This window comes from Macaca thibetana, chromosome 14 (genome assembly GCF_024542745.1).
Source record: "Macaca thibetana thibetana isolate TM-01 chromosome 14, ASM2454274v1, whole genome shotgun sequence".
Classification (NCBI taxonomy): Eukaryota; Metazoa; Chordata; class Mammalia; order Primates; family Cercopithecidae; genus Macaca; species Macaca thibetana.
Window position 1 is genome coordinate 61,261,966 of NC_065591.1, and position 17,151 is coordinate 61,279,116.

Here is a 17,151-nt window from a genome sequence, read left to right on the forward strand (position 1 = left end):
TAAATATCACAATAAAGATGTTAAGAAAGTCCCTCTCCCTTCCAAAATCTTTTTAAGTTAGCATCAAACTGAAATGCCCACTCTAGCAAGCACTCACATTTGGGGAAATATCGGGATAACTATACCACATCCCTAGAACTCTGGTGACAAAAAAAACATTTTACTTATAAAGTAAATTCACTTGGAAAGTAAATTTACTTGTAAAGTGAGTTTACAGTAGAAGACAGCTGGGCTAATTTTTTGCCTAGAACTTACTGTATGGGAAAATAAGTGGGAAGGGGATAAGTACTCCAGCAGATCTTTCTCTTTCCTGAACTTCCACCAGCCCCATGGGCCCCAGTCAGCTGGCTCTGTCTCCTTTTATATCTTTTCCAGTTGAAATGCAGAGCAGGATGTGTTGAAATGCAGAGCATCCAGTCTCTGGGCTTCCACAGACGTGATCTCCTAATTATTATAAAACCGTGCCTTAGAACAAACCAGTACTGAGCTTTTACTATTACCCGCACTACTTTATCTCACCACAGACACCCAAGCTGAGCCTTGCTAACAAATCAGTATTTCCTCAAACCACGAAGGAGCTTCAAGCACCCAACAGACTGAGGACTAACGGCAGGGGCCAGAGCCGGCAGAATCATTCTCTGGCCATGAGCCCTTCCTATGATCTTCCAAATTTCTACACTTCTAGATATGTTGAGATCTTCTTTTCTCTGGCATTACCTTCTATAAAAATGCCTCAGGGCAGCAGGTTCTTGTAGAGATAAACATATGTGCCTTGAAACCTCCTCTGTATCCCGAGTCCACAGGCTTTTACACTAGGGCTCACTTAGGGACAGAAATTTCATTATAGGATCTGCTCCAGAGTTGTCCAATAGAAATACAATTTTAAGGTTTCTAGTATCACATTAAAAAAGTAAAATGGAACAGGTACAATGAATAACATATTTTATTTAATCCAATAGAGCCCACATATTATCATTGCAATACGCAAAGGAAAAGTTATTAGTGAGATATTTTACATTATTTTTTGAAGTAAGTATTTGAAATCTGGTATACATTTTATACTTTGAGCACATCTCAATTCAGACTAGTCATGTGTGAAGTCCTCAATAGACATTGGTGGCTCCTGGATACCACATGGGACAGCCAGTGCCATTCTTCTCCCTGATACTTGTTTCTACCCTCACATGTACCTCATAATTTCTTTTATAGCTGGTTCAAAAAACATATTGCACCTCTCTACCAAAGTCACAGCAGCTCACTCACCAGCGGTTTGTTCCTGTGCTAAGGAAAAGAGAGTGTGGAAAAGCTGGAAGAAATCATCCTCTTCCTGTAAGTGCTTTATATTATTCATATTTTCTCTTTGAATTTTCTTTCTATTCTGAGAGAAAAATATGTATTGGATTGTTTTTCTCTCTCCACTATCCTTTTGTTTTTACTTCAATTTATCTGAAAGATATATATAGTTTTTATTGTTCTATTGCTATTCTTAAATGTAGAGAGGAAGGCCGAAGGTTGTAGTGAAGATTGTAGTGAAGACTCTCTTCAATTTGAGTTTGAAGCTACCCAAATTATCATTATAATGGTTTGGCTTTAGAGCCCAATCCTATACATACTTATACAAAAACACAGTAATTTATTTGGTTATTATTGCATTTTATAGAACCTGGCAAAGATATTACAAGAATGTAAAAATACAGGCCAATTTCTTTCATTAACATAGATGAAAACAAAATCTAAACAACACATTATCAAAATAAATCCAGTATTGCATACAACAAATAATAACAGTGTATTTCAGCAATTTGTGGCCAATATAACAAATTGAAGTAAATCAATGTACTAAGCCACATTAACAGAATAAAAATTACACACAATTATCTCAATAATTTATAGAAAAGACATAGGTAGAATACAGTTTTTCATTTTATACAAAAACTTGTAGCAAATTAACAGATCAGAACTTCCTAAATTTGATCCCCTGCATCAACCAAAAAAAAAAAAAACCTGCATCAAATACTATGCTTAACGGCAAAATAATGAAAGCGCCCCCTATCCACGTCAAGACCTGTCATCAGACAAAGATGCCTACTTTCACCACTGGGTGCATCCTAGTACTGAGTAAATGTTTAAAACGAAAGAATTGGCTGGGTGCGGTGGCTCACATCTGTAATCCCAGCACTTTGGGAGATCGAGGTGGGTGGATCACTTGTGGTCAGGAGTTCGAGATCAGCCTGGCCAACACGGTGAAACCCTATCTCTACAAAAATACAAAAATTAGTTGGGCATGGTGGTGGGAGCCTGTAATCCCAGCTACTGGGGATGCTGAGGCAGGAGGTTCGCTTGAACCCAGGAGGCAGACGTTGCAGTGAGCTGAGATTGCGCCACTGCACTCCAGCCTGGGCAACAGAGCGAGATTCCATCTCAAACAAATCCAAAAACCAAAAAAATGACAAAAGAATTGAGAACACAGAAAAACAGAAGATCAGAAGGGAGAATCACATGCTGATAAGCCTCAGGGTACTTATCAGAAGTGGGTGGGAACAGAAGACTATTCAAGAGCTTGGACGACGCAGGGTCATAGGAATTACACAGTTGCAAGGATTAAAATATGGACAAAGAGTAGTGGGAAAGTAATATTTAGAGAAAGTGTAGATGGGGAAGCCATGGTTTGTGACATTATAAAAGGAAACGGTGCCAGCCTCATAATCTAAGAAAACCCCAACACGGCGAGGGGGCACCGTCATGGAGAGGAGCAGAGAAGGGGAAGAATCCTCATAGGCCCTGTATTCATGGTTATGCTGTAACCCAATCACCCAGTATCCTCTCTGAGGCTGATACCTGGAGTAGGCATTGTGATTTTGAGCATACTGGTTGAAAGAGAATGTAGGTCCCACTGAATTGCTGCATACCCCCAGGATCCAGGCAGTCTTCTTGGCCACATCTACCTCCCAGTAATGCTTTCCGGAGGAGAAGTGCTGGGAGCCCAGGACACTACAGTCATAATGCTTTTCCAGACGGGAAGGTCCAGATACTTTAGCTCCCACAAACCTCACCTGTCTCCGGTTTTTAGCCAGGACAAGATTTAAATTAGCTGTGTGTGGATTCAGGGTCACGTCCACTGTAGGAAAAGGTACAACATCAGCAGATGAGAATAGGGACATGGGTCTCATTATGCTGAGAAGAGGAAACACAGGAAGTGGTTGGAGGAACTCGAACTATATGGCGGGGATGGGGGAGGCATCAACACCTAGGACCTGTGTGGCTATGTCTGGGGAGCACATGTGAAAGGAGATCAGAATGTGCCAGCCCAAAGAGGCCATGGCTTCTACTTACCCCAGTAGCTTTGGACATCTGTCAGCTCTGTAATGATAAAAAGAGTCAAGAATGTTGAATAGGACCAGTTGTCTCATGTCTGGTATCTCTCTCCTTACCAGATTGAGGGGCATGGTGAGGAATCCTGTGAGGATGTCACCTGGCCATTTCATCTCCCCTTAAATACAAACTGCATCTTCTTCAGCACACTATGTCCCTCTCTCTGGGACCTCCCTCTTTGCCACTATGCTCAAATACCAACTATATCCTCGATCCTGTTTATTTCTTCCCACGAAGTAATTTCACATCCAAACTCTTTCCTCTGAATCTCCTTACCTCTAAACACTCGCAGCATCCTTTTCAGATCTGGGGCTCGAAACATACTTCTCAGCTTTGTAGGGAGAGCTTCTGGCTTCCTCAGGGTCCAGAACTCACTCCTAGACAGGACACGACTTCTGAGTTCCCACACTGCTGACTATGGGTTCCTCTGCCACCCGTCTCCCTTACCTCCCAAGCCATGGCCTCTTTGGGCTGGGAGGATGAACTCCAATCCTCCTTTCTGAAGAAACTTAGCATCATTTTGCAAACAGCCCTGGCACTGGAGCCAGAAGACCTAGATTAGAAACTATCATCTCACGATCTACATAAACTTGTGTAAGATTTAACTTTTTCTTTGAGATGGAGTCTTGCTCTGTCGCCCAGGCTGGAGTGCAGTTGCGCGATCTCGGCTCACTGCAACCTCCACCTCCCAGGTTCAAGCAATTCTCCTGCCTCAGCCTTCCGAGTAGCTGGAACTATAGGCACATGCCACCACGCCTGGCTAATTTTCTTGTATTTTTAGTAGAGATAGGGTTTCACCATGTTAGCCAGGATAGTTTCGACCTCCTGACCTCGTGATCCGCCCTCCTCGGCCTCCCAAAGTGCTGGGATTACAGGTGTGAGTCACTGCACCTGGCCAACATTTAACTTCTTAATGTCTCATTTTGTTTTTCTGTTGTTATTTTTAGAAAATACTATAATTTTCCTTTTTCTATGTCCTAGAGATGTTATGCAATTCAGTAAAATAATGGCTTGGAAATCTTTTGCTACCTCTAAAACAAGATATAAAATATTTAAAATCAGAGGGGCTGAAGATGTCTGGGTTGAAGACAGAACACCAGGGGCCTGCTGCTGGGGCTTGGAGAGTATCAAGTGAAGGGGTTTCTTCAGAAGAGTCTGTGGGCTTAGGCCCTAGGATTTCTCAGAAAACCTTCAACACAGCATTTTAAGATTTGCTGTCTCTGGGAATGTTATGCCGCCAGCTGGAGAAAAGATATCCTCACCTCCAAATGGAGAGTACAGATTTCAGAAGGGACAACAGGCTTCATATTTTACGTGTCTGTGAGGAGCATGAAGGTACCAAGTGTGCAAGCAGCTTGAGATGTCACCTTGTTGATAAGACTCTGGAGTATGCGATAGAGAACACGTTTGATTCCCGGGCTCAATTATTATCCTCAAGAGCTCGGGTTTATGTTTTTACTGGAATTGAGACAAAAGAAAATCTACTAGGGAACAAGGCCTGGGAGAAAGAAAAAGTCCCAAGAGCAAATTCTTAGACCTTGAGAAATAATGCAGATAGGAATATCACTGATAAAATTCACGGGCAGGAAATTGCAGTGAGCCGAGATCACACCGCTGCACTCCGGCCTGGGCAACAGAGTGTGACTCTGTCTCAAAAAAAAAAAAAAAAAAAAAATTTACGGGCAAAGAAAATTCCTGTGTATTTTGAGGTAACTATAAACTTAAGAATCAGGGATGAAAGCAGGCACAGAGGTTTACTGAAAAGTACACTTAACAGGGTACTTGGGGAGTCACTGATACTGCAACTCTTTATTCTTTTTTTTGAGGCGGAGTCTGTCTCCCTTTGTCTCCCAGGCTGGAGTGCAATGGCGCGATACTGCAATTCTTTATTCTAAATAACAGTACTGTCCCCAACTAGTGACCTCCCATCGCCCACATTTTCCTACAGAGAAGCCAGTTCATCCCCTTTAGCTGGGGGTGCCAAAACTCTCATGTGATGCTCAATTCAAGACTACAGTCTTGAATCTTCCCCACTCTGATTTTTCTTCCCTTTCCCACTGTTCATGGGTAAAGGAATCATCTGTCAATCCAGGGGAGCTACCTCATGTTCTCCTACACATACCTTTCTGTGACATCACTCACATCCTAGGAAGGAAAAAGACAGGTTAAGTCAAGGAGTAACAGGTCATGCCCTTATCCACATTTCTCCTTCCATGTCCACTACCCCATGACATGACACACATAAAGACCATCCTAACATGGAGCCACAGAGCAGAGATAAAAACTCAGGCCAGACTGTCCCTAAGAACCCATGTGAAGACCTCAAAAAAGAACTCAACTGACTCATCAGTGTCTCGATTTTCACAACATCGTGTGTGTGCTTATGCGTGTGTAATGTTATGTATGTATAGCATGTATTATTTGTCAGGCATTGTGCCTGGCCTACGGAACCTCAGATGATGAAGTCATAATCTCCATCCTTGAGTAGCTTACATTCTGTTCTGGTTGCTGAAGATACAGGCTCATGGGCTTTAAATATGGTTGCTTCTCAAACTTCACCTTCTCTAACCCTCTACCCTACCTTTGCTGACTTTATCCATTTCCTTCATTTTAACACACACATGTTGATGATTCTCAAATCTGTACTTCTGCTCAGCCCACTTTCCTTATGATTTTGATTAATATATACACCAGCAAATGAGTCACAGGTACCTCAAATACAAGATGTTTAAAAGAAAACTTATTTCTGCAACTCTTGTCTCCCTTCCATCCTACTGAATCATACTAGCAACCACCTAGTCACCAAATTTAAGCAAATAGGTAATAATTACCATACATTCACCCTGGCCTCCTATCTTTGCCCAAGTCAGTCCACCTCACATGCTTAATTTCATTTAGCCACGGGTTGTTCACCTTTATCACTGGCACTGCCAGTCTCATTTCCATGGAACTGGCCTATTCCCTTCTATTTGGTCTCTTTATCTTCTGCTCCATACATCTCAATGACCCTGAAGAAAAGCTTAAGTTTGGTCCATATAACACAAGATTAACTATTTTCTCTGTATTAGGACTGTTTATAGTGGCATTTCATAGAGACACAACTCAAACTGGCTTGAACACACAACGTGGTAGAGGTGCTGTGTGTGTCAATTTGCAGTAAATATCCAGGATTGTATCAATCTTACATTGTGGCTGTACTGAGGAACTGAAATGATCAAATCGATGTGCTATTTTGTGGCTAATTCTCTTATGTTGGCTTTATGTCTATATTTTGAAGCTTTTATCTTGGCTATAAAATCTTAATGGGCAACAATTCACACAGATATGGAAAAGAGAAGGAAGAATGTCTGTGATGGGAAAATTCTAGAAAATTTATTGTTAGAAAAGACTCAAGTTTAAATGTCCATTGGGCAGTCATACTAATGAATGTGGAAGTATCTAAACTAGCAATATGAATTGATGATTCATTTGCATTTAAAAATATTTACAGTTTGAGGAGTGGTGAGGAGCCAGAACAAAAGAGTGAAGGAGAAAGTATCAGGGTAACAATATCAATGATGAGGACAAAACGGCAAGAAGAAGAAAATGAAGATGCAAAGCAGGAAGCAGTGAATGAGAAACAGCTGTACTAGGCAGAAAGTAGCTACCCATGGCTCTCATACTAAGACCCAAGAATATGTAAATAAACAATTATTCCACCAAGAAAGAAAGAACAAGAGGAAAGCACGAAGGCAAACAAAACATAAAGAATATCTTACACTCTAAAGGTTACAGAATATCACAAGGTACATCATGCCTTAAATTCACAGCCACACTATTCATTCTATGCAGAAAACAGCTGCTAAAATTTCAACCTTAGTTCAAGTCCCTCCATCAAATCTTTCTAGGCTTGATACCTTGTAATCTTTGACCTACACACATATAGACCAGAGCCCAGACCCCCAAAACCAGTTCAAATATCTATTACTAGAGTATGTTAAATCATTCTGCTCTAGAGAAGAGAGTGAAAACAAAGAAGGGCTGGTAATACATCATCTCTAAGAATTTAGCTTGGCATAAGTGTGCCTGTGACTAAGCTGGGTAAGAAGCACTTGGCAAATTCCCAACACAGCATCAGAGACAAGAGGTGCCTAATGAACAGTGGTTCTCAATTGGGAGAGCACTGTATTCACCCTGGGGCTATCGTGGCAATGTCTGAAGAAATCTGGGGTTGTCACATCTGGGGTGGTGCTGCTGCCATCTAGTGAGCAGAGGCCAGAGACGCTGCTAAACATCCTACAATGTACAGGAGAATCCCATGCAGCAAAGAATTATCCAGTCAGAAATGTAAATAGTGCCAAGACTGAGAAAGAAAGAACAGAAAGAACAACATCAATGGATACAACAGATCTTCTCCACAGCATCAAATAAACTTTCAGACAACCTTTATAAATAAAATGGGGTTTTCCCTTGCATTTGAACTCTGAATTATCTTATGCTTTACTCCGTATCTCTAAACAGTTTAATAGGGGATAGGCACTATAGCACCAAAGGAATGTTTTTTCTTGTCCCTGCAATGATGGTAGTCTGATGTTCCAGAAAGGAAGGAAAGTTAGTTTCTCTTTTCCTTAACTCTCAGATCTGAGCTCCTTCACAAGCCTTACCTGAAGCAGCTCCATTGTTGACCCCTGACATCGACGCTCCAGATCCAAGATGAGCTCTCGCAGTGACTGGCTCTGGTGGACCAGATCATTCTCAGCCTCTTCTATAATTCGTAGCCCCTTCTTCTCTTCCTCTTCCAGCTTTTTCAGCTCTCGCTGCTCCACTCTGTCTAGGATGTTTCGCAGCTGATTAAACTCTGTCTGGATCCTGTGTCTCTCGGGCTCCATCTGATTCTTCAGGAACAGGGAAGAAAAAGAGGCTGCTATTCTGTCACACTGAGGTTCTCCTCTGTTAAAAGCTGGGGAGTTGGGCTCAGGACTGTTTTCCTGGGCCAGGCCTCCCAAGGAGAGGGAGGGTAAATGCTGCAGGAGGAAGCCTTTGTAGCCTTTTCTTCCCTTCTTTTCTCCCTTCAGCTCTGCCCAGACCACTGGCCCCGGGCTGCTTTATCTAGGCCATCTAGACATCAACTGTGATTCCTGGGTGACATTTAGATTCCAGGAAGCCTCCCTCACCTCTGCATCAGCCTCCTCTTCCAATTTTGAGTACTGAGGTAGAAATTACTGGCCTGTGACTAACTGTCTCAGATCTGGGCTTCTTCGCAAGCCTTACCTGCATCTTCCCTTGCATTTGTACTCTGAATGCAATGGAAAAGCCAAAGAGACTGAAACCGTAGAGCAAGATCCAGAATTATGAATTGGGGGAACCCCTAGCCATGGTTCCTCTGCTATGTGATTGTCTCCTAGGTTCAGTTTTGATATGTTTGCTATTTAGCTCCCCTCTCCTCCCCCTGTTTGGAAGGAATACAGTGGAGGACCAGGCAAAGGGAAGCTCTTCTAGTCATGGCGTCAGAGGACAGACAGGACAAGGACTCCTTTGCCCTCAGCTCCTGTGACCTGCCATGATTCCTGCCCCAGGACATCCTCAGAAAAAGTCCCCCTTGCCTTCCAGCATATCTTCTTCTCTCTGATAAAAGCTGTTAGCTTCTCAGCTTCCTGCTCCTCATTCTTCAGCTTCTTTAGAGACTCCTGAAACTTTTCCTGGAAGAAACAAATCAGATCACGCAGGATCAAGTCTTCAGTTGACTCAGTACACAGACATGGAATGAATGGGACAGAGATTCTGCTAACCTCAAAAGGAGCCTGTCCTAACCTAGGATGAAAACTTGAGAGGGCCAACAAATATTTCATATACATGGGATGAAAACCGACAAGAATAGGCTGGTTCTCCATTCCTCCTTGTGAAGGTGCCTGACCACAAAGCACCTGTGGCTCATGCATGTAATCCCAGTACTTTGGCAGGCTAAGGCGGGCGGATTGCCTGAACTCAAGAGTTTGAGATCAGCCTGGGCAACATGGCAAAACCCCATCTCCACTATACACACACACACACACACACACACACGAAATTAGCTGGGCATGGTGGTGCACACCTGTAGTCCAACCTACTTGGGAGGCTAGGCATGAGAATTGCTTGAACCCAGGAGGCAGAGGTTGCAGTGAGCCGAGATCGCGCCACCGCACTCCAGCCTGGGTGACAGAGAAAGACGCCTTCTCAAAATAAATATGTGAGTAAATAAGTTCCTTTACCTTCACTGCCAACGTGTCTCCACACTCAATCAACCAAGTACCCCTTTTCCCCTCAGCAGCTCTATCTACTCAATCTGGAATAGCAAGTAAGAGAGAAAGTCTCTATTCTTAATCAGGGAGGCAGTTTCCAGGTTCATTCTCTAGGTAAATGGAAAGACTACAAAGAGATTAGATCAGAGCATGATAAAACGTTAAAACCTACCAAAGACCCTGTTTCTCTGTCTCCCCTTCCATCCTGGGGTCTCACCTGGTACTCCTGGGCAACCTCCTCCACGAGGAACGTGTGGTGACCACGGTGCTCCTGAGACCGCTCACAAAGCCAGCAAATGACCTTCCCATGCTCCTGACAGAAGAGCTGCAGTTTTTCTCCATGGTCTGCACAAAGAACTGCTTTCAGCTGCTTCCCAGGGCCCAACACCACCTCTCTGAGCCGCCTCACTATGTTGGCCAGATGCCGATTAGGCCGCAGGTTCCCTGGCTGGTAGCTGGTCTGGCACACAGGGCAGCTTCTTTCCCCTTCTTGACCAATCATTGATTCCCTGCTATTCGGTGTGATGCAGGCTTGGCAGAAGCTGTGGCCACAGTCTATGCTCAGGGGTTCTGTTAGGAGCTCCAGGCAGATAGGGCAGGTCACGTCTTCTCGTATGTCCACCAGTACTGGTGAAGTCATTGTAGCTACTCTCCTGGCTCCTGCCTGCCTAGCCCTGATTTCTAAGATCTTTCCTGCTTGTAGAATCCTAGGTAGATGAGCAAACAAAAAAAGGGTCAGGGTAAGAAAGGAGGGAGAATAAAGGAATACTGACTGCCCAGTCCTGGATAAAGAGGTCAGACACCTGGGGTAACAAGGGCTCCTCATTCTAATGTCGAATACGTTCTTTATTCTGGCTCACACAAGGCACCGATTTCTTCCCATATTAGAGCAGTGGTTATGATTTCCTCTTTCTCCCATTGAACGGAGTGACAAACTGAGGCCCTGGAAAGGAGGGGCCTGTGTGAGTCACTGTCTGTGTGATCTTTTCTTTTCTTTTTTTTTTTTTTTTGAGATGGAAACTCACTCTGTCACCCAGGCTGGAATGCAGTGGTATGATCTCAGCTCACTGCAACCTTTGCTTCCCGGGTTCAAGCAGTTCTCCTGCCTCAGCCTCCCAAGTAGCTGGGATTACAGGCACGTGCCACAACACCTGGCTAGTTTTTGTATTTTTAATAGAGACGGAGTTTCACCATGTTAGCCAGGGTGGTCTTCAACTCCTGACCTTAAGTGATGCTCCTCCTTGGCCTCTCAAAGTGCTGGGATTACAGGCATGAGCCACCACACCTGGACTGTGTGATCTTTTCTCACCGAAAACATATCCTCAATGTTAAAAGCACCCAAAACACACTGTTGCCTCAGGATTTTTGCATTTGTTGTTCGTGCTCTACTCTGCTATCTGCATGACTTACTAGCTTCCTACCTATTCCCTTATCAGAAGGGTTTGCTCCGACTAGTCTATTTAGAGCACAGCCACCATACAATCACTCTCCACATATTTACCTCATTTATTTTACTTCTTTTTTTTTGAGATGGAGTCTCACTCTGTAGCCCAGGCTGGAGTGCAGTGGTATGATCTCGACTCACTGCAAGCTCTGCCTTCCGAGATCATGCCATTCTCCTGCCTCAGCCTCCCCAGTAGCTGGGACTACAGGTGCCCGCCACCACGCCTGGCTAATTTTTTTTTGTACTTTTTTAATAGAGACGGGGTTTCACTGTTAGCCAGGATGGTCTCAATCTCCTGACCTTGTGATCCGCCCACCATGGCCTCCCAAAGTGCTGGGATTACAGAGGTGAGCCACTGCGCCTGGCCTATTTTACTTCTTACACCACCTAATATAGATCTTTACTTGTCTGAATCCTCACAGTGAAATGTAAGCTCCATGAGATCAGAGACTGTTTTTGTTCATGGTTGTATCCTTGGCAGCTAGCACAGAGCCTGACATATAGGTCCTCAACCTTTGACGAATGAAAGGTTAGAACCCTCTCATCCTCCACACTGATTATCTGTGACCTTTCTCGTGAGCTCTTTCACCTGTTTGCCATCACCCTTGCCGCACTCTTTGGTATTTGATCTCCAAGACTGTGCAAACACTTCCACTTCTTGACCGCCCTGCCCCACATAGAGCCCTCTCCCCCTAAACATGCTGCCCTTCTCAGAAAAAAAACAAAGAAACAGCAATGGCCACAATAAGGGGAGGTAATGTTTTGTTGTTATTGAAACTGAGTCTTGCTCTATCACCCAGGCTGGAGTGCAGTGGCACTATCTCAGCTCACTGCAACCTCTGCCTCCCAGGTTTAAGCGATTCTCGTGCCTCAGCCTCCTGAGTAGCTGTGATTACAGGCGAGCATCACCATGCCCAGCTAATTTTTGTATTTTTAGTAGAGACGGGGTTTCACCGTGTTGGCCAGGCTGGTATCGAACTCCTGACCTCAAGTGATCTGCCTGCCTCGGCCTCCCAAAGTGCTGGGATTACAGGCATGAGCCACTGCACCCAGCCTGGGGAGGTAAAATTTTTACAACTCATGATTCTGTAACCACTTGTGATTTAGAAATCATCTTCTCCTGCTTTCTTTATACCTCATGGGACAACTCTGCATAACTAAGAGCATTCTCGATTCTTCAATAAGGAGAGACATTAAGTGACTTTACAAAATCATGCATCTTGTAAGTTGTAGCATTGGCATAACCTAACCTTTCCAGGGTCCTAGTTCAAAGCTCTGTCCTCAAACTCATAACTGTGACCAAAGACAGTCACTGGTGAAGGCTATAAAAGTCAGGCACTGACTAAGTGCTTTCGAAGTATGAAAATGGGAGAGATCCTATTTGATGATGGGATTTTGCCAGGGCCTGTCTTAAACTTCAGCAGGATCCTAAGGGGGCCCATATGTAAGGAGAGGTGGCTGGTAAGGCAGTTGAGGCCTTATATCTTCATTGAGAAATACTACCTTTATTCATTTTTCTTGAAAGAGTTGTTGATAAATTACATTACCATTATTTAAAATCACACTGAGAATACTCTTCAGAAAATTTTAAAACCTGTTTCCAGCATTGAGTTATTTTCATCGGGGGCCATTTGCTCTGCTTGCCTACCTGGAGTTGTGTTTGTGCCACTAAAGAAGAGCCAGCTAACACTGCCTATTTGAAGCTCTGGCCCTGGTCCCAGGCGCGACCTCGGTGTTCTGAACAGGCCATAGTGGGTAGAGAGCAGGTGGAATTCTCTAACTTGTCTTTGGCTGGTTTCCCAGCAAAAGTAAAAAACACAAGGCCCTGTAAATTGTTCCAATTTACCCCCATCTTGAGGACCTGGTAGATTTTAAAAGTATATCAAAATGCCTCCCAATAACAGCACTCCTCCTAGAAGAAAGGGCCTGAGAAAGTGTCTCAGATAAGGACGAGAAAAAGTCATGGGACATAAGCATAAGCCTCCTAGCGGCCCTGCTGGGGGAATCTAGTGAGCTGAAAACAGGTCCTTGGTGCTGCCCTCTAGTGTTCTGTGGTGCTCCTGCAAGTACTGGCCTGGGTCTTCAGCTTTTATTAGTAGCAGCAACGCTCACAGCAAATATTTACAGAAAGCCCACCAGGTACTGAGCAAGAACTTAATTATTTTGTATGTAATAACTCAATAATTCCATATAACAACATTACATTACAAACGTCCTTTAAATCTCATTTCATAGTTGTATAAACTGATATTTAGTAGATCCTTTAAGTGGCGAGGCCGGTTTTGAATGCAGATACGCAGGCTACAGAGCTGGAGCTCTTATTACTCCTTTATATTCCTCATCTCCATAAAGGGTGCAAAATATAATTATCAACAAATTAATGAACCCTGTACATCTAACTGGTAGTATTAATTGGTATTACAGATGTACTTACCTATTATCTGAGAGTCTGTTTAACCAAATTAATCACGCCTGTGGGAACTGCACTATTATTTCCTTTGTTAATATCTCCTACCATACCTAGATCATCTCACTTAGCACACTGCACTATAAGGCTCTATTTCCTTTGATAAATTAGCATTATGAGGGCAGAGGCCCAGTCTCACTTTATCTTCCAGGTGCCCCAGACCTTAGCATTGCAACTAAGACAGGAAATGATCAATTAACTTTATAATAGATTATAACTTACTGCTGAGCTTATAGTTGGCCTTGATGTTGGTACTAGAGTATAGAAATAAATGCGCTATCTTATGAAACTGTTACTGTTAAAAAATAATTGTGTTGGTATTATATTTTAATTGAAAGTCCAATTCCAATCCATCTTCCCCAACAAACACATGCACAATTTCATTTCAGGCAAAACTGTACTTAGTGTAGCCAGTTCTCTTGAAGGAGAATTGCTGCCTCATAAATGCAATGTAGTAATAGTCCCAAACTGAAAAGAATTCATGACATCACTAGCTGGTAAATGAACAAACTGTGGTGTATCCATACAATGGCATATTACCAAACAATTAAACTGTTATATTAATACACACAACAAGATAAATCTCAAAAGCATGCAAAGTGAAAGAACCCAAACATCAAATTTAAGTTATTGTATGATGTTATTTATATGAAATCCTAAAAAAGAGAAAGCTATAGTATTTGAAAGCACATCCGTGGAAGCCAGGGCCCAGGAGAGGGAGAAAAGGATGAACTGCAAAGGGCATAAGGAAATGTGAAGGGTGATGGAAACGCCCTTTACATATCATGATCACGGTGGTGGTTACACAACTGACTGCAACTGTGAAAATTCACAGAATTGTATGCTTAAAATTTGTAACTTACTAGATGGAAATTATAACTCAATAAACATGACAGAAACAAAAAAATAGAAGAAAAATTAAAGGCTTGATTTCTGATCTTCTAAGCACAATGGAACTGTGCTGTCAAACATGTAGCCACATATGGCTATTCAGCATTTGAAGTGTGGTTACTCAGAAAAGGGGTGTTTTAGGTACAAAACACACATTGGATTTTGAAGATTTAGTTTAAAAAAATTAAAGTAGTTTATTAATTTTTTAATATTGATCACATGTCCTAATTGTATTTTGCATGTATTGGGTTAAAGAAAATATATTAAAATTAATTTCACCTGCTTATTTTTTAATGAGGCTACTTGAATAAGTAACATTACATATGTGGCTTCATTCTATTTCTATTTCATAAAAACATATAAATGTCCTTTTTTTCGGATCTAATATGCTGCTTTAGATATTCATCTAATACTCTGCTTTAGACAGAAAAATTCTTGAGCAGAAAAAAGATGTAAGAGTTGAGCTGTCTTGTCGAAGCTGAGGCTTGGGAAAGAAAGTGTGAAGGAGGGAAGCATACAGTTAGCATAGGTTTGAGTGACCCTTGCCCAACCACCAGCAAGCCTTTACTGCCCACTGCAGCTGAGTGCAGCCCAAGGGAGATATGGCAGGCTGCCAGTTTCCAACTGAGGCCAAGTCTCCAGAGCAGAGTGGATGGGCTGAGAGAAGGCATTCTGACTGTGAGGAGTGCAGACGAGGAGAGCCTGCAGTCCCAGAGCCCAGTGGATCAAATTAGCAGAAGAAAGAGCCCAAATTCACAACCAGGTGGGACCAATTAAATCAGAACCAGATGCGTGAAAAAGGTCTGCTAACTAGCAACGCTGCAACCACTTGGAGTTCTTTATGCAGAATCTCAGTCTTTCCTGGAATGATTCAGAATCTGCACTTTAATAAGTTCTCTAGATGATTCTTATGCCCATTAAGGCTTCAGAAGCACTGCCTTAGATAAAAGACCTTCTTTCCCAGGTGGATACAATTTAGGGAGCAAAACAGCTAGAAGAGGGAAGGGGACAGAGAATGGCCTGCTATTTAGATATGAAGCATCTTTTAGAATGGAAGCTCGCATTGATATCAAAATGGCTTTCAGAATAAAAATCAGTGACTCAGCAGGGGATACTGGGGCTGGTGCAGGCTGAGGGTTCAGAGTTAGGAATGACAGAGCAGGCCTGTCCACCAGCTGGGAGCCTTAGTGAAAGTGGAATAAAATAGGTGGCAATTGCATTTATAAGAGAATTGGGCATGAGTTCTTGCACTTTAGGAATAACATTTTTTTTTATCTTTGTGTAGGGTTATATTTAACCTATTATCTGGAATTGATTAACAGGACTCAATAAATATTTGAATTGGAACGTAATCAGTTTCAAAACAAAAAACTTAATTTGCACTTCAAAAGAATTTCTACCCCCTGCAGTTCACAAACCTATAATTTAAAAATTGTTTTGATTGTGCATTTTTTTAAAGCTAGGCATGGAGTTTGCCAGTAATAATGACCATAATTTTGACATGATGTCAGACAGCCTCCTACGTGTTTAAATCTGTCTCGCTTAATCCTCACCAGAACAGAATAGGATATACATATTACTCCATCCATCTTATAGATGAAATAAACTAAAGCTCAAAGAAGTCAACAGTCTTCGGGCACACAGCCAGTGTCTGTCAGAGTCAGGATTTGAACACATGCAGTCTGGCTCCGAACCACACATTTCTGTCTCTATTGACTGATTGATTAAATAAAATGTCTCTAACCTCAGTGGGGTCATTTGCGGTGAGGAAGAAAAAGAAATAAAGATATAATGAGTTCCGAAAGGGAAAGGACCTTATCTCTTTCACTGCCCTGTCACCTCTGCCAGAAGTACAATAAGAGCCAGTCAACAGAACGGTAGACATCCCTCTCTGACCCGCACATCTGGGGAATGAGAAGCCAAGTAATTTCCAGATGTAAGCAGTATCAGGTGGTCAAAGCTCTTCAGAGCAATCCAAGGCGCCTTAAACTAATTTTAAGGAACAGAGGGCGCTCACTCCTCTTTTATCTTAACTCAACCACGCATGACTCTGCTCCGTTCCGAGAAAGGCAGGGGCTTCCTCCTCCGCCAGCCTTTGGCCGTTGAACGGACAGACCTACAGGTCAGGACTTTGCTCAACTCCCAACTCCGTCTGGGAGGAGTCGGGCCGCCTGGGGTGGAGGATAAATGGTGCTCACTTCCTGGAGCGGCCAGGCTGGAGATGGGGGGAGGGGATGGGGGGAAGGGGGGAAGGGATGCTGACTCTGAATCCACGCCTGACAAATCGTTTGCAGTGATTCCCTAATGCAAAGTTTCCAGAGCTGCCTCCCCTACATATTTTAGCTTCTAGAATCGAGGTTTCACTCTCACTACGCTTTACACGGCCTATTCCCAGCTGCAAAGGTGCCTCTTCTGTGCTCCCTTCCCAAACTTGAGTCAACTCGAAAATGCAGAAGTCTCCCTCATTCTTCTTTCACCCGTGAACCCCCAACCCGACCCGCAGGGCGGGTCAAATTCTCCAGACAAGTGGGGACAGCGGTAGCTGGCCAGAAAATGAACTTGCTCACTAACCTGGAATCTGTGGCCTGGATCAGAGCCGAAGACTTGCAGCAGCCGCGTCCTCCACCCAAGCCGAAAGACTCTAGGGGGAAGGGGCGGGACCAGGGGAGGAGGAGGGTCAAATTGTCCAGCACCGCAGGAGATCCAGCAGATTCCATGGG

The 17,151-nt window shown here is 43.2% G+C and overlaps 1 protein-coding gene across 1 annotated transcript; it reads right to left on the bottom strand.

Annotated features, from left to right (window-relative positions):
- Window positions 1–928: 928 nt before the first annotated feature.
- On the bottom strand, window positions 929–17,151 carry TRIM6 (tripartite motif containing 6). Its single transcript, XM_050756549.1, has 8 exons — window positions 17,003–17,151; window positions 9,847–10,336; window positions 8,955–9,050; window positions 8,016–8,246; window positions 5,495–5,517; window positions 3,649–3,749; window positions 3,334–3,360; window positions 929–3,118 (listed from the first exon to the last, which is right to left on the bottom strand). The coding sequence occupies exons 1-8, from the start codon at window positions 17,146–17,148 to the stop codon at window positions 2,553–2,555; spliced, it is 1,680 nt and encodes a 559-aa protein (XP_050612506.1). The 5' UTR covers window positions 17,149–17,151; the 3' UTR covers window positions 929–2,552.